Source organism: Paroedura picta, chromosome 3 (assembly GCF_049243985.1).
Source record: "Paroedura picta isolate Pp20150507F chromosome 3, Ppicta_v3.0, whole genome shotgun sequence".
Lineage (NCBI taxonomy): Eukaryota > Metazoa > Chordata > Lepidosauria > Squamata > Gekkonidae > Paroedura > Paroedura picta.
Genome location: NC_135371.1, coordinates 169,192,002 through 169,218,270, shown reverse-complemented (window position 1 = coordinate 169,218,270; position 26,269 = coordinate 169,192,002). Strand labels below are relative to the sequence as shown.

The window sequence follows — 26,269 nt, the reverse complement described above, 5'->3', positions numbered from 1 at the left end:
GAGGCCGAGGCCTTCCCTGATGTCGCCTCCTGGCACTGTCATTCAAGGGCTGAGTGCCTCTGAATCTGCAGGTCCCTTCAGCCACCATGGCTGGTAGACCTGTCCTCCAACCATCCTCCGATCAATAAACCGGCAGTGATACTCAAAACATGGGAAAAGAGAAGGGGAGGTGACTGCACCAAAAATACCTTTAGTCTCTCTGCATACCGGACAGCGCGGCATTTAAAGTCACCATCAATCCAAACATTTTGCCTTTTCTCCCTGGCATGCAGCCTGCCCCCAAGAGAAGCTGTTCTCTGGCACTTACTACTTCACGGTGGGATTCACCTACCAACAATAAACCAGCCAAACTTGCCTGCTTTCCTGAAACATGGCGGGGTGGTGGTGCAGCACTCAGAAGAACCATCCGCAGGTGGCATGTCGAAAAGCCAGAGGGGATGCCTGAGCCACTGCCTGTCACTGCTTCAGGGGCAAGCAGGTAAGCTTTCACAATTCTGTAACAAGTTTGGCATACAAACAGCCCGAGGTTAGCAGAATCCAAACCCAAGAGCGACCCAACAGCAGTAAACAGAACTTCTGTGGAATTTGCCGCTGTGGGATGTAGCAAAGACATCCAAGTGCAAAACAAAGGGAAGAAATTTCCAGGAACCTTTTTGTTTACAGCAAATGTAACTTCATGCAGAGTATTCTCTAACCCTTGATAGCTGGAGTCCGCTGGCACCTTTAAGACCAACACAGGTTAATTCTGGGTGTAAGCTTTCATGTGCATACATACTTCTGCAGTGCAGATCTAAAGAAATGTGTGTGCACACAAAAGCTCATATCCGGAATTAAACTTTGTTGGTCTTAAAGGTGTCACTGGACCGGAATGGGGAGCCCTCCTAACTTGTCATAACTTGGCTGCAACTTAATGGGAGGAAGGAAGGAAGGAAGGAAGGAAGGAAGGAAGGAAGGAAGGAAGGAAGGGAGGGAGGGAGGGAGGGAGGGAGGGAGGGAGGGAAGGAGGGAGGGAGGAAGGAAGTGCACTGGGAAGGAAGGAAGGAAGGAAGGAAGGAAGGAGGGAGGGAGGGAGGAAGGAAGGAAGGAGGGAGGGAGTGCACTGGGAAGGAAGGAAACTGATAGATGAGAGAAAGACAGAGATGGATGATGATAAATAGATATTTACTACACTTAGTCCCCATTCTGACACATCTCCCTTTGATCATTCAAGGGACTGATTGCATCTCCGCCCACCTAAGTGAATCACAGATGAAATATCGGGCACACACCCATGCTATTCATCGAGTCCAGTCACCAGCAGTTCATACCGAGAACTTTCCCCATCCAGAGCAGCCGTATCTGGCTACGATCAGATAAAACGTATTTGTCTGGATACGCCGTTTGGTGTTGCACAATGCAGCCACCACCGTGTCTCCTGAAGGCCCAAACAGTGTAATTCCAATATTTCATAACAGACGCAGAACTCCAAACTTCCGAGGTTCATCTCTACCCCAAGTGCAAGATATCAAATCGCGCCCTAGAAAAAGGGAAATGTGACGCACAAGGACGGCGCACTGCTCCCTAGGACCACAACAGCCAGGCCTGTGGGCAACACCGCTCTAAGAGCCAAACTCCATATCACAATTGGCCACCCTACGCTGAATGATTGTGCCCGCTCCTACCACGTGACTTTGACTCTGTGCCCATCAGGGCCAAAGGCACCTTGCTTGATACAATCCCGGAAACCCATGCAGAATTCTGGAAGAAATCCAACCTATACCTGTGCTTGGAAGTGCCATGCTCCAGGTGCTCAACTTGTGTGCATCTCACCTCATCAAGGTTTCAGGATGCCGCAATTAAAGGAGAGGATCATCGAATCCTCGAGTTGGAAGGGACCTTTGTTACATTTAAAGAAACTAGGGGTTTGTGGACTGCCACAACAGTGATCCTAGGCCACCATTCCCATCTCCCCTGTTGTGTTACGTTTTTTCCACGCTGAGCACTATTCCCCTCACAAGAGAAGACTGAGAAACAGGAGTTAAGCTGTTCAACCCTCTCTTTATCATCTGTTATAATTTCACTTTCTTGTCCTCGCAGTGGTCCTACCATGACCCTAGTCTTTTTCTTACTTGAAATATAACCAAAGAAGCTATGTTTAACACTTCTCGCTAGCCTAAGCTCATATTGAGCTTTAGCTTTTCTAACACAGTCCTTACGATTATTGGTTATTTGTTTATACTCATCCTTGGTAACAGTGCAGGGGGTTGGACTAGATGACCCATGAGGTCACTTCCAACTCTATCATTCTATGATTCTATGACCTTCAGAGTTATCAACCCCCATGCAGAACGCAGGAAATTCACAACTGCCTACATACCACAGTGACCCTAGTTCCATGCCCAAATGCTCTCCACCCCCAACCCAAAATCCCTGGCTAGTCTGGCCTGGAAGAAATTCACCTCCCAACCCCAAAGTGGCGATCGGCATGTCCCTGGGCATGCAAGAAAGGGCCACAAGAGCCAAGCACTGACACTGTCCCTTCTGCCCACCCACCCAATCTGCCTAATTACCCAGAACAAGCATTTTTTTCAGATGGTTATCCAGCCTCTGCTTTAAAACTTCCAAAGGAGAACCCACCACCTCTCGAGGAAGCCTGTTCCACTGAGGAACTGCTCTAGCTGGTCAAGAACCACTGTGCTCCTCCCCCCCCCCGGGGCCAATTATTCATTCTGCCCGCCCACCCACCCCTGGCGTAACCCAAGCAGTGCATCAAATCACACAACTTGTTGTTAGCATGAGTAAGCCAACAACAATGATCTCTAATAATAATAACATAATTTACTTAATAATTTACTTCTCATCCATATGATTCCTCATATTTATTTTGCTTCCTTTCTCCCAAGGTGTTCAGGGCAGTGAATATGGCCTCCCGCCTTATCCTCACAACAACCTAGCGAGGTGGGTTAAACCAAACCGAGCTTGGCTCAAAGTTACACTTACCCTCCCCTCCAGTAAAGGGTGTACTGAAATTATAGTGACATATGTTCCTGAGGTGACCCGACCCCTCGGAATTCTGTACCTTCAGTCCCCCCTTGTCTTTCAGCAGTTCTGCCCCAGTCCTTTGTGACAAAGCGGAACAGAATTCTAAACCCCACCAAGATCTGAATGCAGAAGTCTTAATTCCCCCCCCCCCCCACAAGCACACTCAACAAATCCATGCCTGTACATTCGGCAACTGCGTTAGGCAAGTGTGATATTTCACATTAGGTTTGGAAGACAGTATCCTATTTACTAGAACCTTTCTGGAAATGCCGTTGTTTTTTAACACATGTTGTTCAGAAAAAGACAGGGCCACCTTAAATTAACAGGCATGCACTGCAACGCATGTTGCCTGTGTGTTTTAAAGACACTATCTTGCATTCCTGGCTATCTTTTGCGTAAATATAAAGCCAAGACACCGCCTCTGTCCCCATATCCACCCTGACAAAACAAGAATTGGACCAGGCAATCTCAGGTTGATTCACTTGTTCATCTTCCAGAGTTACATTTGTCACCCTTCTACGTTCGACTTCAGTCTCGACACGAATGAATTAATGGATGCAAATCTGATATTAAAAACCACAACACGGAAAAATGGATGTAAATCCAATATTTAAAAACGCAACCCTCAAAAATCCGTGGGAGAAAGTTTTAACCTTACAGGTCATTCCGTTGCTGGCCTCAAAGTAGCAGTCCTCAAACAAAAAAGCTTCAAAGGGAGATGACAACGGGAGATAGTTGAACTTGAATTCATTCATAAGTTCAGAACAATGCCCCACCCCTGATGAACAGGGACATAGGATTCAAATCTGTATCTGTACCATAAATAAAATGGGAAAGGGATTGTGGGAGGAGTTGGGATTCATCGCCTACCTGATTGGCAGTCTATCCAACGAATGGCCAATCAGGTAGACTGTCCCATCCCTGGCTCCACTGCCAGCCTGTTCCACTCAACTGACTGCAAGAGGTAAGGCAGCCAGCAAGAACAATTTGGGAGGAGGGGGGAGGGCCTGTGACCGCAGCTGGGTACTGGGGCGAGCCTTGGCCTCGCTGGTGCATAGGGTGGTGCGGGGAAAGCTGTGACCCCTGCCAGTGCTCCCCCTTCCCCCCAAAAAGGCCCATTGCAGCCTCTCTGGGTTACAGCGGAAGAGTAGACTATTCGCGTACATTCGTTTTATTTATTTAACACCCTCGTCAGCCCCCTTTCCAGACAATGAATAGTTCCCAAACGCAACAAACAGCAGGAAAATTAAAAAACAAGACTCTGGGACAGACACGATCATCCATTTGATATAGCACAGCACCCCCTAGTGCCAAATTGTGATATTGGTTTCAGTATCCTTAATTGTTATTAGAAGAATCTTGAGCGTTCCTATATATTCTCGTATATGAAGGAGTAAACAACCTTGCAAATCAACCAAAAGGACAACAACAACAAAACACAACTCCCCAATTCTTAAACCACATAAGAGCTGGACAGACACTGGAAGGAAGAATGTGTTGAGAGAAGGGGGAGGATGAGAAACCATTCTTGGCTTAGTTCATTCCGGGAGGGAAATTTGAGGAATTGTAGGGATTTCCAAACTCTTGCCCTCTCGATCCCTAGATTCTAGTTTCTATTCTAGACCTGTTCTCTAGCAGCTGCTCTGGTTGTCGATCAAGTTCCAGATCAAGTTTAAGGTGTCAGTTTTAAGCTTTAAGGCAGGGGTAGTCAAACTGCGGCCCTCCAGATGTCCATGGACTACAATTCCCAGAAGCCCCTGCCAGCAAATGCTGGCAGGGGCTCCTGGGAATTGTAGTCCATGGACATCTGGAGGGCCGCAGTTTGACTACCCCTGCTTTAAGGACTTAGAGGGGACCTGCATACAGGACGGACTGCCTCTCTGTACACGCCCTCTCCAAAGAGCTCTTTGCTCTGCTAATTCCAACTTACTGGTGGTTCTTGGCCCCAAAGAGGTGTGCTTGGCTTTTTCGGCCCTGGATTCAACCAGGTAATTTGAGCTGCCAACGGAGACACGGGTCCCAACAGAACTTCCAAAGGGCCTGCAAAACCGTGTTTTCCCACCCGGCATTCAGTTGAGGCCAAGGGCTGCACCTTTACCCATCTAAATTGGAACAAAAGTACCCACTCAATGAGGTCAAGGAACAGATCAACAAAGCCAGAAGGAGACCCAGAGAAAACCTGTTGGAAGACAGGCCCAGAAGAGACATCAGCAGAACACCACTAGTGGTTACATACAGCTCTCAACTTAAAACAGTTCAGCGCATCATCAGTGACTTACAACCTCTACAGGAAAACGACAGTTCTCTACACAGGACAAACGGGTCAAACCATCATGCCAAAGAATTAATGGACACAAGACTGATATAAAAAATCACAGGACTGAAAAACCTGCCAGGAAACACTTCAACCTTCCAGGACATTCGATGAGGGACCTTAAAGTAGCTGTTTTATTGCAAAGAAACTTCAAGAACAGACTGGAAAGGGAGACTGCGGACAGCCAGCTTGTTATTGTGGTTAAGAGCGCCAAATTGTAATCTGGCGAGCCGGGTTTGATTCCCCGCTCCCTCACATAACAGCCAGCTGGGTGACCTTGGGCTCGCCATAGCACTGATAAAGCTGTTCTCAACGAGCAGTGTTATCAGGGCTCTCTCAGCCTCACATACCTCATAGGGGTGTCTGTAGTGGGGAGAGGAAAGGATCCTTTGGGCAGGGAAAAGCACCATATAAAAACCAACTCTTCTTCATGCAAGTTATTACAGCATTCAAAACCATGGGAATCCCCAGGACTCAACAGGGATATTGGCTTCTTATCTCACTACATATGCTAACTCTTATATCTATATTCCTTACAATCCCCTCTTCATTTCATTTGGGACAACGGCACTGTAATGTGATATAAGTATGTATGTCATGTAATTTAGAATCTGACTCTCTGGTCTTCGGCCTGGAGCACAATCACAGCAGGGTTGTTACTTGTGGGGATGCCAATCTTTGTCATCATGCTGCATATATGTTTTGACGCTGTTTACTAATTCACTACTAATTTACTCTCTCCTTATATCTGTTCTCTTGTGTTTCTTTTTCCATAGTCTGAGGAAGTATGCGTGAACTTGAAAGCTCACACCTTGAATAAAACTTTGTTGGTCTTAAAGGTGCCTTTGGACTCACATTTGGTCCCAGCAACAGGGACTTTTCTTTGGTGGTGCCAGTCCCTGGATCCTCTTCCTCGGCCATGTTCTTTAAGAGCTTATCCTGTTTCCTTTCAGGGGCAAATTAGCCAGAAAAAAAGTGACTACTTGTTACGGTTATTTATATGCTATAGATTGTTTCAAGTATTGTTTATATGTTTTATGTAAACTGCCCTGAGCCTCCGGGGAGGGTGATATAAATATAATTAATTAATTAATTAATTAGGCAAGCAAGCCCTACTTGGCAGCTAGTTTTCCTAGGGGGCCAGCCGGAGAAGTGAACAATGGGACGGTAATCCACTGCTACAGGCTTCCAGCCCCTAAAATGGCTTGCCAGTAAGTTCTGCCGTGCCATCTTCTCCTTTCTTTTGTGTCTAAGATGACAACTCAGGGGGCAAGCTTCACTCCCCCCAGGAAGCCAAATTTAGCATGCAAGCCTTTGGCAACCGCAGCCCTTAAGGCCTCCGACAGGCACACAACCATTTTCCCTGACCGCAATGAAAGAACAGGTGGTTATTTTGAAGCATTACAACATATTTTGGCAGCTCCGTGACAGGCTGCCGTGAGGAATCCAGCTCTGTTCACAGGGTGTCTTTCGCTTTTGTCGGCAGAGGACAAGCTCGTGGAGCACAAACGGGGTCAGAGAGACACAAAAGAGCCAGCGGAAGACGGTTCCAGATTCATGAACATCTCCTCCAGCCAGTCACAAAGCAAAGCAAAACTTTCTCAAATTTAGAAGAGAAGAAGAAGAAGAGTTGGTACTTATATGCCGCTTTTCCCTACCCGAAGGAGTCTCAAAGCGGCTTCCAGTCGCCTTCCCTTTCGTCTCCCCACAACAGACACCCTGTGGGGTGGGTGAGGCTGAGAGAGCCCTGATATCACTGCTCTGTCAGAACAGCTTTATCAGTTCTGTGGCGAGCCCAAGGTCACCCAGCTGGCTGCATGTGGGGGAGCGCAGAATCGAACCCGGCATGCCAGATTAGAAGTCCGCACTCCTAACCACTACACCAAACTGGCTCTTTAGTGTGGCCACACCGTCTACACCAGTGGTTCTCAACCTTCCTAATGCCACGACCCTTGAATCCAGTTCCTCATGTGGTGCTGACCCCTCAACCCTAAAATTATGCAAGTGTTCTTTGACAAATTAAACTGACCCATGGCATGAAGATCCATTGTTCATGATTGTATATACATTGGTTTTCCCCCGGGGTTTCTGCCACTTGTCCCACCATGCTGATCTCACTCTTATTCGCTGCTCCAGACAGACAAATGCTCTATCTCGATCTACCCCGCAAGGCTGTTGTGTGGATGGCGCCTCCCCCGGCCAAGCTGCTTGCCCTGCTGCTACCCCTGTGAAAGGATCGTTCAACCCCCAAAGGGGTCCTGACCCCCAGGTTGAGAACCACTGGTCTACACTTTCCTGATTCGTAGGTCAATCCCAGCACAACCCCTTGGCCAGCAGAGAGTTTCCGCAGAAACTTGACCTTTGTAACAAGAACAACTTCCTCCCCCATCCCATTTTGAGATCATTCGATTTCGCAGGAGAAATCGATGAACCACAGTTCTGGCTACTAAATTGATATGGGAAAGGAGCAGGTGGACGGACAGGCTTGTTCTCCTGGAGCCGTTTTGATCTCGCCTGGTTTCAATTTCGTGTCTGCTGCACACCCACGAAATGGGCAAGCCCATGCATCTCTCTGCCTTGGGTTCCCCCTCCCTGCCTCACATCTCCACAATTTTGAGAGTAATCCTGGCTTACTCGGCAGAGTCCTTCGGAGGATTACGGAGAGAACACTTGAGCCCACGGCAAGTGTTCGATAAATACTGTAATTACTGTTGGAGGATGTTTAAAAAGAAGACATTAAGGATGGGCTTACACCTGAACAGTGAGCGACATCGCAGGTCACCAGCTTCCAGGTGGTCACAGGGGCCACACTGTATAGCATCGGTGAAAAATATGAAAAACCACAAGAGTCACAGTGGCTTAAAATACTTAATTCTTTGCTTTCCAGAAAAATAAGCAGCAGTCAAAAATAGCGATCCAACGCTGAACTGGCATTCCTGTTCCAGAATGTAAATTAAAAGAATTGAAGCATTCATTCTCAAAAGTGAATCATAGAATAATAAAGTTGGAAGGGACCTCCTGGGTCATCTAGTCCAGCCCCCTGCACTATGCAGGCACTCACAACCCTATCACTCACCCACTGACACCTGCCACCCCCTTGGACTGCAAGGCGAACAAACCGGTCAGTCCTAGAGGAGATCAGCCCTGACTGCTCCTTAGAAGGCCAGATCCTGAAGATGAAACTCAAATACTTTGGCCACCTCATGAGAAGGAAGGACTCCCTGGAGAAGAGCCTAATGCTGGGAGCAATTGAGGGCAAAAGAAAAAGGGGACGACAGAGAATGAGGTGGCTGGATGGAGTCACTGAAGCAGTAGGTGCAAGCTTAAATGGACTCCGGGGAATGGTAGAGGACAGGAAGGCCTGGAGGATCATTGTCCATGGGGTCGCGATGAGTCGGACACGACTTCGCACCTAACAACAACAAAAGGGATTGGTGTGAACAGACCTCTGCCTGAGACCCTGGACAGCCCCTGCCAATCAGAGCCAGTGATACTAACCTTGATGGACCTGTTAACCGATTTAGTACAAGGCAGCTTTATGTGTTGTTTGTTCACCGTTGCTTTTTTTGAAAAATGGAGTCGAAGAGTATGTCCCTTGATGGGGTGGGAAACCAAAATGATGCGGTGGTGGAGGAAGTGGGCAAGACTCTCGGCTTGACTCACTGCCTATTGGGCCTGTGTCACTTCTCCAGGCATGCTGTAGATCAGCTGTTCTCCGCTTTCTTACCCTAGAGCAGGGGTAGTCAACTGTGGTCCTCCAGATGTTCATGGACTACAATTCCCATAAGCCCCAGACAGCATTTGCTGGCAGGGGCTCATGGGAATTGTAGTCCATAAACATCTGGAGGACCACAGGTTGACTACCCCTACCCTAGAGAACCCCCTGACGCATCCTTCAGGCACTGAGAAACCCCAGAAGTGGCACGATCATGCAGAATATGTGACCAGCCTTATGCAGAATATGTGACCATTTTTATGTGACCCGCCTCGAGCCTCCGGGGGGAGGCGGGATATAAATTTAATAATAATAATAATAATAATAATAATAATAATAATAATAATAATAATAATAATAATAATAGGGTTGGGAAGCAGAGCTGTGGGCAAGCCCACCTGGAGCCCCTCCCCTTCGCACCCCCTCCAGGCCCATCGGCCATTTTGGGAGAGGCGGTCAGGTCAACATGACCATAAATGATCCTCTGAAATTTTTAAAACAGATTTTAAATATGTCTATGTAAAATTAACCCCCACCCATTTGGGAAACCCTTCCAGGGCCTTCAAAAAACCCTGGTTGGGAAAGGCTGTGTAGATTTTTGCCACAAGGTGCCGTTTGTGGCCTGTAGGCCACAATACGCCTATATAAAATAAAATATGTCTATATAAAATTAACTCGCACCGGTTTGGGAAACCCAGGGCCTTCACAAAACCCTGGTTGAGAAGGCCTGCATCGATTCTGCCACAATGTGCCGTTTGTGGCCTTTAGGCCCTAAACTGGATACCCGCATTTTGGTATTAAGCATTCTTTTCTCTCTCAGGCATGAAGGTTTGGGAGAGCAATGGGGCTTGAGCAGGTTCCGTGAACGAAATCAATGCAGTGGGAGGGAGTCTCCCTTTCTTGGGTCGCCATTTCTTTGGCTTGTACCCTGGGAGAAGGTGAAAGACCTAATCTCAAGGGACAAGCGAGGCCTTTACTAAAGATGGACCGCAGTGATACGGTATCTGTTAGCAGGCACATGCTGACGAAAGCTCTGTCCATATTTGGTAACCGGCGCCGTTTCTTCCTTGGGTTACAACGCCATGGCTAAAATTTGGGTCTGTGGAAATTTTCCAGTTCCTTTTTGCCACTGATAAACTGGGGCTTGGAAGAACAAAAGATCCTTCTTGGCTCTCCTATTTTGAATCTTTTCCTTTGTTTTATTTATTTCAAACAGAGATTGAAGGCCTTGTGGAGCCTGTGGGGACTTTTGAAATGCTAAGAACAGGTACAGGATGCCACAACAAAATGGCTGCCGTGGGAACTGGATCCAGTCACAAAACTGGGGTTTTCAGGCAGGGCTGATCTCCTCTAGGACTGACCGGTTTGTTCGCCTTGCAGTCCAAGGGACTCGCAAGAGTCTTCTCCAGCACCAGAGTTCAAAAGCCTCAATTCTCAAATCGACATGGTGGGGCAAGAAGAGGCAGAGCTGAACTGAGAAACCCCAGGAAAAACCCAATTTATATACACTTATGAACAATGGATCTTCATGCCATTGGTCAATCTCAGTTTGATTTCTGTGAAAGAACACTTGCATAATTTTATGGTTGGGGGTCCCCACGACATGAGGAAATGTATTAAAGGGTCACGGCATTAGGAAGCTTGAGAACCACTGTTTTAACTCAAGACACTGGGCATTCAACATGGGGCCAAAGAAATACTCTGCCACTGAATCACAGCTTCCTCCTGCATTCTCAAGTGCACTCTGCACATGCTCTAATGCCTACACTGTTATTATGGCATGTTTCTGATATATATCTAACCAACCAACTGTGGCCTGGATTGAGCCCTGGATCAACCCCAGGGCTGCTCACCTCCTGATCCTTTGGTGCCATTCTCCGCAGAGAACCAACCATGCTTGGTGGCTGAGGACAGTATGTTTAATGTCATGAGGAAGTCCACCAGCGGGACCAGAAGTCCAGAACCACCGTGGCCCTCCCGAGCACCAAGAAGACAGCGCATCACTGCCTCGGGCACAGTGCTCCATCTATACCTTGTGGCTAACAGCCCCTGATGGGATATTCACTCAGTACCTTTATCCAGTCCCCTCTTGAAGCTGCCCATGCTTGTAGCTGCCACTGGTTCTTGTGGCCGTGAATCCCACGTGTTAATTATGCTTTGGGTGAAAACACACTCCCTCTTCTCTATTCTAAGCCTTCTTTTGTAGAGCACCCACGAGTTCTTGCACTGCAAGAAAGGAAGAAAAGTACTTCTTTCCCTACCTGTCCGATCCCATGCGTAATTCGGCACACTCTCTCATGTCACCCCTCCCTTGTCGTTTCCCCAAACTTTACGAGCCCTGCCTTCTCCCACTTTTCTTCATAGGGGAAAGTGTTCCATCCCCTTAATCCTTTAAGTCGTCACAGGCTAGGACTGGCGCAAATGCACATAACACCGCACGGTTCCAGCGGCGGCACACATGTTCTGTTTTGCTGGCGGCATGTTGCGCACCCACGGGGCCACATACGCGATTGCATGGCTATTTTGGCTCCAGGAACGCATGAGCACGAGCTAGACTGGGCAACGCCGAGCCAGATGGCGGCTTCCTATGTGCGCAAGCAGCATGGTCTCACACATGTGGCCTGTAAGGTTCAAATCCCACACGGCATGGATTTCACCCCACTGATGCATGGCAGAGAGGGGATGAGAGGCGGGGAAGGCAGCGCCCCCTGAATAGGTTAGGGCCTTATTTTGACCCCCACCCCTGAAAATCTACCGAGCTTTTAACAACACCTGTGACATTGGGGGAAGGGGAGGGTCCTTGATCCCCCCTCCTCCCTTTATGCACGTCCAGCAAATATATTTCAGCAATCAATGGGCAGCGCGTGAACTTTCCTTGCCATCAATTCCAAACTGACCCCCCGACCCCATTTTGCAAGGTGCATTTGCACCCCCGCCCCTCCCATTTTTATTAGACCCCTCCCATCAGCCCCTGCTAATCATCATTATTCGCCCTCCCCCCCCCTCGATTGCAATACAATAAAATAAAATCAGGGGAGGGGGTCTGTTCGCCCCCTACCCCCGTCCCTGGAGGCCGCCCCCGATCCGGATCTCACCCCCCCACTGTGCACCGCCTGAGTTACGACTCCGGCTCCTGCTCCCGCCGCTCCTGATGCCTGCGGGCCCCAGCCGCCGCCTGCTGCGAGGAGAGGGTCGGGCGGGACCATGCAGCAAGGCGGGGGAGCCCGGGCCTGAGGCCTCCCTCACCCAAAGGAAGCAGCTGCACCGCCGAGAGCGGAAACATTTCCCATGCTATTTCTTCATTGCCAGGAATCCCTATACGACCTGGGGGTTTTAAGGAAACGGGTCTCGGACACGGATTTGAGGGAAATCAGGTGGCAACGCCCCCCCCCGCCGGTGGTCAGAATGGTTCGGCTCAAGCGGGGCGCGGCGCCTTCTGGGAAATGTAGTTCCGAATCGGCTGGATGGGTAAGGGAGCACGTGGCTTCGGGGAGAAGGGGAAGAAAGGCAGAAGGGGGTGGGGGCCGGGGAGAGGGGGGCCCGAGGGATTCGCGGGGAGGCCAGCGCATGCGTGGAGAGGAAGGGGGCTCGAGGAGGGGGGGAAGACGCAGATCAGCTGGGAGACAATTGAAAAGGCGGCTCGGTTGGGGAAACGGGGGGAGGCGGGGAGAGGCAAGGCCAGCAAGTTAGATCGAGCGCGTGAAGGAGCAAACTGCAGGGCAGGACATTGGGGGCGTGGGAGGAGTGCCTCTGAGCATGGGCAGAGTGCGGCCGCGTTCGAAGCAAGATTGGAAGAAAAAAGAGGGGGGGCGGGTGCAGCTGGAGGTCCATTCGAAAGCATTGGGAAGCTAAAATAGTGCTCATCCTGCCATCCTCTCTTGACACATTCACGTTTCAGGTAGGGACTTGTGGCGACCAAGGAGAAGGCTGGGCTCAGTCCCATCCAGGATTTGACTGTCACCCATTTTAAGTGGCAGATGTCCTCCCTGAAATTTGCACTGGGGAAGAGAGCGACTTTTAGTATACAAAGAGTGCTGCCAACCTCCAGGTGGTCACTGGAGGTCTCCTGGCTGCTTTCGAAGATAGACTGAAGAAGAAAAGTTGTGTTTTATACCCCGCTTTCCCTACCCAAAGGGGTTTATAAACCCCTTTCTGCTCCTTTCCTCTCAGCGGATACCCTGTGAGGTAGGTGGGGCTGAGAGAGCTCTAGGAGAACTGTGACTGGCCCAAGGCGACCCAGCTGGCCGCATGTGGAGGAGGAGTGGGAAATCCAGCCAGGTTTCCAGATTAGAGGCCGCTGCTCTTTAACCACCACACCACGCTTGCTTTCCATTTTACTGGGGTGGCAGGAAATTCTTGGTGTAGTGGATAAGAGCGGCAGTTTCTAATCTGGAGTGAGTGCCGCCAGCTGGGTGACCTTGGGCTAGTCACAGTCCTGTTACAGCTGCTCTCACAGAGCAATTCTGTCAGAGCTCTCTAAGCCCCACTTACCTCACAGGGTGACGGTTGTGGGAAGAGGAAGAGAAAGTGCTTGTAAGCCACTTTGAGATTCCTCCAGGTAGTGAAAAGTGGAGTATAAATGCTAACTCTGCTGCTGCCGCCACCACTGAGTCTCATCCATCTTATGGTGACCCAGCAGTTTTCATGGCAAAGAGTCAAACAAGTGGTTCAGCATAGCCAAAACTGGACTAGCCCAAGCCTTCCAGGTTAGGGGTCATTCTGTTGTCCACATTCTCAATCCTCTGGACTTCTGCAGCTTGCTCTACGCAAGCCTACCCTTAGCCTTGATCCAGAAACGACAGCTGGTCCAGAATGCAGCGGCCAGGGTCCTCACAACACCACCATGGAGGACCCACATTCGGCCTATTCTCCAACAATTGCACAGGCTCCCAATCGAATTCCGGATCAGACGTAAAGCTTTGGTAATCACCTTTAAGGCCATACACGGTCTGGGCCCAGTGTACCCGAGGGTCCGCCTCTCTGCCTATACCCCTCAAAGAGCGTTCCTCTCCGCCAACTCCAACTAGCTGGTGATCAGTGACCCCAAGGAAGCTCATCGGACCTCAACCAGGTCAGACCTTTCTCTGTCCTGGCCCCCACCTGGTGGAACGAGCTCCCAGAGGAGATCAGGGCCTGGCAGAAGCAAGATCAATTTCGCAGAGCCTGCATAAGGGAGCTCTTCCGCCAGGCATTTGGTTGAGGTCGACCAAAACTGTCAACATCTATGGGCCCCCAGAACCCCTCCCCATGAAGCAAACACCCAGAACTGGCCAACCGTGGGACCGTCAAAATGCTGATGTTCACACTGTTACAATGCTGATGTTGTTCGACCCTGTTCTCTTGTTATCACTGTCACTACCGAATGACACTGTATTGTTCTCGTTGTTCCATGTGAACCGCCCTGAGCCACAGGAGAGGCCAGTTTATAAATATAAGAAATAAAATAAATACTAAAATAAACTGAAGTGGGGTTCGTGTCACCTGCTTCAGGATACTCCTTTGTCCATTGCAAAGAAATATCTCCCCAGGGTAAAACCAATTGCCTCCATAGTTTCATTGCCAGATTCAGGTATGTTGCTAATTTACTTCATTTCTCCTCCTAAGGCAGGGGTAGTCAACCTGTGGTCCTCCAGATGTGCGTGGACTACATTTCCCATGAGCCCCTGCCAGCATTTGCTGGCAGGGGCTCATGGGAATTGTAGTCCATCAACATCTGGAGGACCACAGGTTGACTACCCCTGTCCTAAGGGACCCAGAGCCCTTTGCTCTCCTCCATTTCATCTTTATGCCCATGAAGACATTTAGGCTGAGGGGATGTGACTGGCCACTCAGCAAATTTCCATGGCACAGCAGGGACTCAACCCTAGATTCCCGTCCAACGCATTAATCCAGAGAGCCTCAGCCTGGCGCTCCCAACAGCATTTCTGCTGCCTGCCATTTGTGCTTAGGATGTGGGTGTGACCAGGTAGGGCTTTTGCCCAGCAAGACTTCTGATTGGCTATTGGACATTTGATTGGCTGTGCCAATTTCAAAATGTTGCTTTGGCAGCAGCTGCCAGAATGACAAAAGGATCTGCGCGGTGCTCCCGAACTGAAACTGTGGCCGTCATTCGGTGGCTGGCGCCGCCTTTCTCACGACTGTGCCCACCTTGTCGTAGAAGCATTCAAAATAGGCCGGCAGGCTCAGACAGGCTGGGGCCCTCTGCTCTGATCCTTCCACCGTGCTGGACTTCTGCGTGCTGCTTCCAAACAGATATTGAGGCTCTTGAAACATTCTGTTTCTCGGTTTTCGTGCAGGACTGGGCTGTGATACGTGGGCGGCGAGGCCCTTGTACGAAGAACTGGATCACCACTGACACACACAGACACACAAGGAGATAGGCAGTCCCCAGAGAAACGCTCTGTTTATTTTATTTCCCGAAGCTGCCCCGAGGGAGAGGGCAGACAGCACCGGGGGAAGGGGCAGCTGGGAGGTTTCTGTATTAAAATAGCATCTTCATAAAACATGCAGCTAGCTGGCTTGAGCATGCATCCCCCCGTGACCCCCACCCCTCCCTCCATAGTCCGGCTGGGGTTCGGAATCAAACCAGCGAGGCAGTAAAATCCAGGACAAGGCAGTAAAATCCAGGACGCGCTTTCCAAACGGCTCCTGCCATCAGTACGAAACAAAATGGGCGGCATGTGGGGAGAGGGAAAGGCTGGGGAGTGGATCTTTTGCCACCGGAATGGACTTCGACTTTTGCTACGTTGCCTTGGCATTGCTCCTCTACTTTCTTTCTCCCTGAAAGGTCCCCGGGAGCTCTAAGAATGCCAGTGGGCCTGTGCCAAGAGGAACAGAAATGGTTCCCTTACTTTGAGAATGTCCTAGCCTGTTTACGAGCAAAGGGGTGTGTGGTGGGCCAACCCCCTGCCCTCTTTAGCATCCCTGCCAATTCACAGAAGGAGGGACAGAGATGCCTGGGCCATTGGTCAAGTTAACTTGAGAAGCGGTTGCAGGTGTGGTTGCCAACCTCCAGAGGAGCTCTGGAAATCTGCTATTGTAGCTGATTTCTGGACAACAGAGGCCATTTCCCGTGTAGGACATGGCAGCTTTGGAGAGTGACCTCTGTGGCCTTGTGCCTGCCCAAATTTTCAGGAATTTCCCAACACAGAGTTGGCAACCCTCGTTAGAATCCTAGAGTTGGAAGGGACCTCCAGGGGTGTCTCGTCTAACCCCCTGCAAATGCAAGAGATTTGCAGTGACCTGCCCACCTGCAGTGACCTCAATTCCATGCCGAGACAATGCCCTCCCCTCCAGAACCAGAATCCCTGGCCAGTCTGGTTGTGATTAAATCAGCGACTTCCAGGTGCGGGGCTGGAGTTCTGGAATTAAAGGTAAAGGTATCCCCTGTGTAGCAGATCATGTCTGACCCTTGGGGTGACGCCCTCTAGTGTTTTCTTGGCAGACTCAATATGGGGTGGTTTGCCAGTGCCTTCCCCAGTCATTACCGTTTACCCCCCAGCAAGCTGGGTACTCATTTTACCCACCTCGGAAGGATGGAAGGCTGAGTCAACCTTGAGCCGGCTGCTGGGATCGAACTCCCAGCCTCATGGGCAAAGCTTTCAGACGGCTGCCTTACCACTCTGCGCCACAAGAGGCTCTTCTCTGGAATTACAGCTGAGAAATTGGCTGCTTGGGAGGACGTCTCCCAAGTTCCAGGTGTTTCCCCGCCCAGAATGAGCATGGGCAACTGTGACTCAGGGAGGCATGTTTTGCCTGCTTGGGGACGGAGCTGCTGAATGGCGAGGTCGTGCGGCTTATGCTGCCCCCCTTCCCCCCCCCGGGAAAAGGCTAGGAAGGGGCCCCCCACTCCTGGCAAGGAGCCAGAGGCCTAAATTTGGGGAGCTGTCCTTTGCTGTCCCCACAATTCTTTACCGCTCAAGTCCTGTATGCCATAATTATCGCCGGGTGGTTGATCAGGCCCTTCTGTCGGTCGCGTGACCGTCCAAACGAAAGCACTTGACCAATGACCGAGGCCTGGGGGGAGGGGGATGACACTGCTCGGGGGACCCCCTCCCCGATCCCCTTGCCTCAGTCCTGCTTCCCCACAGAGCCCCCTCCCCCCTCCAAGGGCGGAAGGGAGGCTTGTGGGTGGGTGTCGATTCAGCAAAGAAGTCTCCCGGAATAGGGGGCGGGGAAAGGGGTCCGCCGTTATTCCCTCTTCACCGTAGCTCCCTCTGTCTTGTTCTTTGGCTCCTCCGGCGGGCACGGGGCCTCCAGGTGTTCCCCCAGCCTGGGCGCCTCAATAGTGACCTCGTGGGCAACACTCATGGAGGACCGGGGCGTGACGGGGAGGCGGCCGCTGGCATCCGAAGCCCGGAGGCGTTGCATGAAAGTCGTCACCCGGATGGCTTTCTGCAAAGAGATGGACAAGCATCAAGAACGGCGGCCCGCACCTCCCAGTTCCACCGTGACCCTCTGGGGAGGAGCCGTATGATTTGTTTCCGGGCCCCAGTGCAAAGCGGAAGGGCTACGCTAGGTAAAGATCTTTGCAGTTTGCGCAGCTATATGCAGAGTTAACCTTCCAAGTTGCCTATTGGAGGGAAACAAAGATGGGTTATTTTAAAATAAATAGTTTTAAAAAGCACATGGGTCGCCGAGTTGGTCTGCAGCAGCAGAACGAAGTCTGAGTCCAAGAGCACATTGAAGACCAAAAAAGTCGACCTTCCTTGGCCTCCAGGGTGATCTTGGACTCAGACTTGTTTCTACCTGTTTTGAAAATGTTTGGTGTCGTGGTTAGGAGTGCGGAGTTCTAATCTGGCTTGGCGGGTTCGATTCTGCACTTTCCCACATGCAACCAGCTGGGTGACTTTGGGCTAGTCACAGCACTGATAAAGCTGTTCTGACTGAGCAGGGATATCAGGGCTCTCTCAGCCTCACCCACCTCACAGGGAGTCTGTTGTGGGGAGAGGAAGGGAAGGTGATTGTAAGCCTCTTTGAGCCTCCTTCGGGTAGAGAAAAGCGGCATATAAGAACCAACTCTTCTTCTATCTGAAGAGGCGGGAGGCTGGCATGGGGAGGGGGCCGGCGTGGGGAGGGGGCTTTCCCTGATCCATTGGGCTTCCCCTTCCAGAAACTAGCCCGGGCTGACCCTGCTTAGCTTCCGAGATCTGACAAGATTGGGTTAGCCTGGGCTGTCCACAGTTAGGGCATCACAACACTAGGTATTGAACTTGAGACAAGGGACTGCAACGCAGTGTCGGCGGGGGGGTGTGTGTGCAGTGCTTGCCGACCCCTTTCCCGACACCCACCAAGTGTTTTGAGAAAGTGGGTATGGCCAGGGCTGGCTTTAGCCCAGCACAGCTTCTGATTGGCCGCGGGAGATTTGATCGGCCATGTGGATTTTTAAAAACGCTCCGTTGGCTTTTGTTGCTGCCACAGCACAGGGGTCTTCATGGTGTGACTGCTTGGAAACTGTCTCCCATGGCAGCTATTTTGTGCCTGGGCCACCATGCTGTGACCTAATTCTAGAGGTGCTGACAAGCTCCGAAAGGTTGGGGATCCCTACGTGATAGCGCTTAATGAACCAGTTCGTGCATGGATCTTTGAAAGAGCCAGCCTCCGGTTCTGTCTCTGCGACCCAACTGTGAATTTAATAGGAACTTGTAAACCTCGGGAACAGATGCTGGAGCAGCACATGGAGCCTTGAAGATCCTGAAAAACAGATCTGAACTCCTCCAGTGAGAAAAGTATTATTGGCTCAGGAGTTCCCTGAGAATTACCCAGGGTTTGTAGTCTTCCGGGGCCCATTCCGCACACATTGGATAATGCACTTTCAATGCACTTTCAAAGTAGATTATCCTGTTCTGCACTGGAAAATCCCACTGCAAAAGGAAATTGACAGTGCATTATCCAGTGTGTTCAGACTTCATCCAGGAGTTGGGTTGGCGATCTCATGGAATTAACAGCTGGTCTCCAGAGATCCATTCCCCTGAGCCACAGCCCCTCACATGCCCCTTCCCTGCACCGTAGGGCAGCAGGACTCACCCTCCACTTGGCCTTGGCAAAGTTCTTTTCGATCTGCGCGCAGACCCCTTCCTTGAGGTTTTTCTCGGAGGCAATATTCCCAGATATCCTGCCAGGAGATAGAAGGGAAGAAAGAAGGTTGAGTTTTATACTCCACTTTCACAACCTGCGGGAGTCCCAAAGAGGCTTACGATCGCCTCCACGTCCTCGCCCCACAACAGATATCCTTGTGAGGTAGGTGGGGCTGAGAGAGCTCTGAGAGAACTGTGACTGGCCCAAGATCACCCAGCTGGCTGCATGAGGGAATGGGGAACTGAACCTGCTTCTGCAGATTAGAGGTCGCCGCTCTTAACCATTACATTGCAGTGGCTCTCTAAGATCGAGAAGAGAATTGCAGATGCAGAGGTCAGGATGTATGAAGGGGAAGAGGGAAAATAACACAGATCTGGAGAGGAAGAGATAAACAAATTTTCACGTTTGCTGGATGGGCAAGTGAGGGGCTTGCCTAAAGAACTCAGGGACTGCTTGGAATACCTTTGTGGACCCTCAGGGAGTCATCTGGAGAATTCCTACCTGAATATCACATTGGCTGCAGAAAGAGGAAGGGGCTTCCGGCAATGTCATGGGGCAGGGGGGGGGAGACAAGCTGAGAACGGATGCTGCAGCTAGGGCCGTGCTTCCAAATGAAATTACTGATGTAATTTGGTCTCATCCATGTCTGATATGATGTCGAAGAAGAAGAGTTGGTTTTTATACCCTGCTTTTCACCACTCAAAGGCGTCTCAAAGCAGCCTACAATCAACTTCCCTTACTTTCCCCACAACAGACACCCTGCAAGGTAGGTGGGGCTGAGAAAGCTCTGCCATTATTGCTCTGTAAAAACAGTACGATCAGGACTGTGACTAGCCCAAGATCACCCAGCTGACTGCATGTGGAGAAGGAGCGGGAAGTCGAACCTGGCTTGCTGCCAGTCTTAACCCCTACAGAGCATAATAGGCCAACTATACACATTTGCCCCACCCACCCAGAACCCCTACTCACCAAATATGCCCCAGTGCCTCCTGGGCTGTGATTCGCTGGTCCTGGTCAATTTCCATGAGCCGGGATACTAGTTTTTTGGCTGCCAGGAGAAAACAATTAGGCATCAGAAACGTTAAGGGAATCAAATGACTGCTCTGTGGCCCAAACTTTAGCCCAGGGTACATGTACAGTAAAACAGGCATCCCTAATTTTTTTAGCCTGTTGGCAGCTTTGGAATCCTGACCTGGCTTGGTGGACACAACCCCAAGATGGCTGCCAGAGGAGGCGGAGCCAGCCACAAAAAATGGCTGCCACTACAGAATGGTTACATAGATAATCTATGGGTCAATGGAAAAACTTATTTGAGGCAAAACTTTCAATAGGAAGTGGAGTCCAATATTAGACTCTATTGATTGATACAATGAGATGGAAAGAAAGAGGAGACCCCCCCCAGAATAAATCAGATCTGAGAGCTCAAATATCAGCAGTTAGGCCAGGGGTAGTCAAACTGCGGCCCTCCAGATGTCCATGGACTACAATTCCCACGAGCCCCTGCCAGCGAATGCTGGCAGGGGCTCGTGGGAATTGTAGTCCATGGACATGTGGAGGGCCGCAGTTTGATTACCCCTGAATTAGGCTGTGCTAAACTGGGAATTCTGGTTATCTTACAGTTTAAATAATATTGTTTTATTATTTTATGATGTATTTATCAAGTTGCCATAGAATATTTATCACGTAAACTGCCCCGAGCCAGCAGTTGGGAGGACGGCTGTATAAATCCAAATATAAAATAAATAAATAAAATAATTGTTCCATATGAGGAAATGGAAATATGAATTTAGGGGTGGGGGATAAAATAGGTACACTGGAAAAATATATAAGACATATGGTGGCATATCAGCTTAATAGCCCTGGTTCTGTGAATGAAACATGCAGTGTCTTTCCTATATTCTGTATTCTCTTTTGAGTAAAAGGTTTAGCACACAAAAATGGCTGCCATTGCTTATCTCTTCTGCTGTGGTGGCAGTTACTGCCCAACGGTTGTTTTTAAACAACCAGTCAAATTTCCAGTAGCCAATTAGAACCTTTGCAGGGGAAAAGCCTCATCCGGTCCTGTACAGTTTCTTAAAACATTTCGTGGGCACCGGGAAATGCCTCAGCAGACAAATCCAGCAGAGGATAGGACCTTCCATAATGGCTTTAAACTATGTGTAGAACAGTATCACGGGGGGGGGGGGGGATACAGCAGTAAGATTGACTGCCTAAGTAGGTGGTGAGTTCCCTCTTACGGGAGGTCTTCAAGCAGTGGCTGGACAGATACTTAGGCTGATCCTTCATTGAGCAGGGGGTGGGACTAGATGGCCTGTCTGGCCCCTTCCAATTCTAGGATTCTATGATTCTAAACAGTGGTTGGACAGAGACTTGTTTAGGATGACCCTGCATTGAGCAGGGGGTTGGGCTAGTTGGCCTGTATGGCCTCTTCCAACTCTATGATTCTCTGGTTCTAAGCAGCAGCTGGACAGAGACTTCTCCTGGATGCTTTCGGCTGATCCTGCATTGAGCAGGGGCTGGGACTAGATGGCCTGTATGGCCCCTTCCAACTCTATGGTTCTATGATTCTAAGCAGCGGCTGGACAGATCCTTCTCCCGGATGCTTTAGGCTGATCCTGCATTGAGCAGGGGGTGGGACTAGATGGTCTGTCTGGCCCAACTCTATGGTTCTATGATTCTAAGCAGCGGCTGGACAGAGACTTCTCCTGGATGTTTGAGGCTGATCCTGCATTGATCAGGGGGTGGGACTAGATGGCCTGTCTGGCCCCTTCCAACTCTATGATTCTAAACAGCAGCTGGACAGATACTTATCATGGCCACTTTAGGTTGATCCTGCATTGAGCAGGGGATTGGACCTTCCAACTCTATGATTCTATGTTGCGGAACCCTGCAGTAGAACGAAGTGGGGAGAAGGTGGTGGAATACCTGTACCACTGTAAATTGCAGATGAGGGAATCAATTCTGAAATATTCGTCTACATTAAAACAAAAATCTGGCCTGTAAGTGGAAGGGAACAGGGGCAGGCTGCTGCCACAGAGAGAATGTGCAGTGCCCTGTCTCTCAGATCACAGCAGGATCCTTCAAAACACCCACGTATAACATCCATGCTGGAGGACATGTCGCATGTGCTCACTTACCAGCGGTAGAGATGTCGTCCCAGTACGGGGAGTCAAAGTCATATTCCCCAGCCAGAATCTTGCGGAATATCCGCCGGTTGTGGCTGTCATTGTTCTCGTCGTCTGTGTCGTCATAGAAGGGGGGGTTGCCAGATAGGCTGTTGGGGACAGGGACAGTAGGACAGTGGTTACGGGGAGGGAGGGGCAGCACAAGGCTCTTCTGAGCGGGACAGACTTGACTGTACCCTCCGCCAACCTCGCTACGAGTCCATCGAGGTTTTCTGTCCTGAACCTGCCATTCACGCTTTATGCACACTGCACAATCAGCTATTTCCCCTTGCAAAGCCGGCCCGTTGGGGTTCACAGTCAAAGGTGCCATGGGAACTACAAGCTCATCCTGATGTGGACAAAGCCTGTTGGTGAAAAGTGTAGTGAATTTTTGGAAATTTAATTGAGTTATAAGATACGTTTTGTCTGAATTGTACCATTGGCCTTGGCACAATTTTTTTCATCTCCCGGGACGGCTGCAGCTCTTTATTTTCTTAACTTTTTGGCCCACATAGAAGAAGAAGAAGAAGAAGAAGAAGAAGAAGAAGAAGAAGAAGAAGAAGAAGAAGAAGAAGAAGAAGAAGAAGAAGAAGAAGAAGAAGAAGAAGAAGAAGAAGAAGAAGAAGAAGAAGAAGAAGAAGAGAGGAGGAGGAGGAGGAGGAGGAGGAGGAGGAGGAGGAGGAGGAGGAGGAGGAGGAGGAGGAGGAGGAGGAGGAGGAGGAGGAGGAGGAGGAGGAGGAGGAGGAAGAAGAAGAAGAGTTGGTTCTTATATGCCACTTTCCTTTGGGTAGAGGAAAGCAGTTTATATGCGCCTTCCCTTTCCTCTCCCCACAACAGACACCCTGTGAGGGGGGTGAGGCTGAGAGAGCCCTGATATTCCTGCTCGGTCAGAACAGTTTTATCAGTGCCCTGGCGAGCCCAAGGTCACCCAGCTGGCTGCATGTGGGGGAGCACAGAATCGAACCCGGCATGCCAGATTAGAAGTCTGCACTCCTAACCACTACACCAAACTGGGAGACAGACTCAAATCCACACTGTAGAGACTGCTGCCACCAAATAAATATCAAATGGCCAATCGGAAGCCCTGCTGGGCGGGAACGCCACCTGGCCCCACCCACTTCCTAAAGACACGTGGCAGGTGCCACAGCACTCCCGGGCACCACATTGGGGGGGGCTCTACTGTAGAATCTCTGATGTCCCTTGAATGTTCATAGCAAGGGCTGAGGTGACACCAAACAGGATTCTGACTAATGCAAAGAAACAGTGACAGTGAGAATTCCTGTCAGTTCATTCTATTCCTTTCCGCTCCAGCCTCGGCCAATTCCAAATTTAGTTCCTGCCTCTCCCACTGAGCCACATACAGTCAGACCGTGGTGGAACTTACAGAATGAACATAATAACCCCCACAGCCCAGCAGTCCACGGGACGTCCATAACGTTGGCGGGCAACCACCTCGGGCGCTGTGTGGGGAAAGAGACGGGGGTCAAAAGGAAGTTAGAGAGAAGTTATAGGCAAAACACAACCCACGGAGCTGGGAGGCAGCGCTGATTTCTCCACCCCCCCCCTGCCAAATCATTGTGCTTTTCGTAGGAAGATATTCAACAGGTGCTTTCCCCTGTCATAAGAGCCTCTTGTGGCGCAGAGTGGTAAGGCAGCCGACTGAAAGCTCTGCCCATGAGGTTGGGAGTTCAATCCCAGCAGCCAGCTCAAGGTTGACTCAGCCTTCCATCCTTCCGAGGTGGGTAAAATGAGGACCCAGCTTGCTGGGGGGGTAAACGGTCATGACTGGGGAAGGCACTGGCAAACCACCCCGTATTGAGTCTGCCAAGAAAACGCTAGAGGGCGTCACCCCAAGGGTCAGACATGACTCAGTGCTTGCACAGGGGATACCCACCTTCCCCTGTCATATCCGGGAGCTGTCAGCTTTCCACAGGGCCTGCAAGACTGAGCACTTCCGCCAGGTCTATGGTTGAGGCCGGTGTAGGAGGAAGATCTGGCTGCCCCCCCCCCCCCAATCGTGAAGTATGTCACCCTTTTACCATCTTGGGTGATGTTTGTTGACATAGCCCTCTGCTGCCCGGTGTCAGGAGTTCCGTTCTGGGGAAGGACTGTTTTTCCGCCATGTGGGTTTTTTGTACTGTTGCTTTGTTTTAATGGGGTTTTATTGTTGTGGGACTCTTTACGCTGTAACCCGCCACGAGCTTGCACACCAAGAGTGGCGGGTAAGAAATATAATAAATAATATAATATAAATAATAAATAATCCCCATGACAGGAGAAAAGTTGCACCTGTTGAACTGCCCCCCGCCCCTGGCCAGGCAATTCTTAAAGACCTAGGGGATGTCAGGGTCAAAAATATCAAGGAAACCAGATGCCACGGGGACACCTGTATGGTAACACAAGATCACGGAATCCAGCCTAGCAAGGATATATGCAAGGAGTCATCAGTCCTCAACGTTCAATTTCTTTAATAAGAAGTATTCTTTAATTATTCCCAACGCGTTTCGCTAAGGAACACTTTATCAAGGGATTCCAAAATCTGATCTGTAGTAGTCTACAACCTAGACTAGGGCCAGGGATGTTCTGGTCCAGGCCCCACCTGGTGGAAAGAGCTCCAGATGATATCAGGGCCCTTCCGGATCAAAAACAATTCCACAGGGCCTGCAAAATGGAGATCTTCCACCCGGCATCGGTCAAGACAAATAAACCAACTGTCAACCAGGGCCCAGAGGCCCCTCCCACCATCAACTGCACTCACAGAAGAAGAACAGAAGAACTCCAGTGCAGTAGATTGTTGAATGTTAAATTGAAAACTTTTATTTGACACAAGTGCCTGTTGTTAAAAAATGGTATATATTCATTTCAAGATGTTATTAGATGGTACTGATTTTTAAAAAGTTTCCAATGTAAATTGCCCTGAGCCGCAAGGGAGGGCAGTATATAAATATAATTAGGTAAATAAATGAAAGAAATAGACTATTTCATTAGCCAAACAAAGGTTTATACGAACAGTTCTAAAAGCAGCTACACAAACCTTCCAGGCATTCCTTCCTTCCTTCCTTCCTTCCTTCCTTCCTTCCTTCCTTCCTTCCTTCCTTCCTTCCTTCCTTCCTTCCTTCCTTCCTTCCTTCCTTCCTTCCTTCCTTCCTTCTATCCATTCCTCCATCCTTTTCCTTCCTTCCTTCCTTCCTTCCTTCCTCCCTCCCTCCCTCCCTCCCTCCCTCCCTCCCTCCCTTCCTTCCTTCCTTCCTTTACTTATTTACTTATTTACTTATTTATATTTTTATATTGCCCTTGCCTACGGCTCTGGGCATACATAAAACATTTTAGAACATTTACATAGAACAATATCAATATATTGTTGATACCAACTAGATATCAACATACCAACTACAACTAGAACAACATTTCGACAACAGTAACTTTGACACTCCTCGGTAGGTTCGTCCTCTCAGACTAACACCTGCTACCATCTGTGTCCCAATGTCCACTGGTTTGCTTACTATTCTGTATAGTCCACTGGGTCCCACCCTTTCCCCCCTGTAATTTCCTAAGGATCAAAAATTTGACAATTCTACAAAGCTCCTAGCTTCTACGGACATGGTGTGAAGTTGATAAAGGGATGGGGGGAACCCGTGGAAAGCAAAAGAACATCACATACCCAAGTATTCGGGAGTCCCGCATGGTTCTGTGATGGCCCCATTCTCAAAGCGCGAGAGATAAAAATCCCGCAATACCACCTTGGAGCGATTGTTCTGGTTGTAGTACATGAGGTTCTCCAGCTGGCAGTAGTTGAGACGTGGCAAGAGTGGGTGAAAGAAAACCCAGAGTCAGTCACGTTTGATTGCTGTAATCTTTGACATCGCCTTCAAACATCACAAAACCTGTTAGCTCTCTCGTGTCCTAAAGACTAACAACTTTAATTTCCATACAGAGCGCCCGGGAGTCACAGCCTCACAGCCTGCTTCATAAGATTTC

At 49.8% G+C, this 26,269-nt stretch overlaps 2 protein-coding genes across 3 annotated transcripts in view; both read right to left on the bottom strand.

Annotated features, from left to right (window-relative positions):
- UBA1 (ubiquitin like modifier activating enzyme 1) overlaps positions 1 to 12,277 on the bottom strand; it is a 54,986-nt gene extending 42,709 nt beyond the window's left edge. The window contains exons 1-2 of one of the 2 annotated variants that reach the window (XM_077329396.1): positions 2,980 to 3,082; positions 356 to 494 (exon numbers count right to left, since the gene is read on the bottom strand). In XM_077329396.1, the coding sequence (XP_077185511.1) occupies positions 356 to 406 (51 nt within the window). In that variant the 5' untranslated portion in view covers positions 407 to 494; positions 2,980 to 3,082. Of the gene's footprint in view, positions 1 to 355; positions 495 to 2,979; positions 3,083 to 12,145 lie in introns of those variants that run through there. The other variant, XM_077329395.1, reaches the window with a different exon arrangement.
- A 3,162-nt stretch (positions 12,278 to 15,439) lies between these two features.
- Positions 15,440 to 26,269, bottom strand: part of LOC143833505 (caM kinase-like vesicle-associated protein) — a 41,799-nt gene continuing 30,969 nt past the window's right edge. Inside the window, exons 6-11 of the mRNA XM_077329399.1 lie at positions 25,953 to 26,073; positions 23,676 to 23,751; positions 22,265 to 22,401; positions 20,097 to 20,175; positions 19,077 to 19,164; positions 15,440 to 17,444 (exon numbers count right to left, since the gene is read on the bottom strand). Coding sequence (XP_077185514.1) covers positions 17,241 to 17,444; positions 19,077 to 19,164; positions 20,097 to 20,175; positions 22,265 to 22,401; positions 23,676 to 23,751; positions 25,953 to 26,073 — 705 coding nt within the window. The 3' untranslated portion in view covers positions 15,440 to 17,240. The remainder of the gene's footprint in view (positions 17,445 to 19,076; positions 19,165 to 20,096; positions 20,176 to 22,264; positions 22,402 to 23,675; positions 23,752 to 25,952; positions 26,074 to 26,269) is intronic.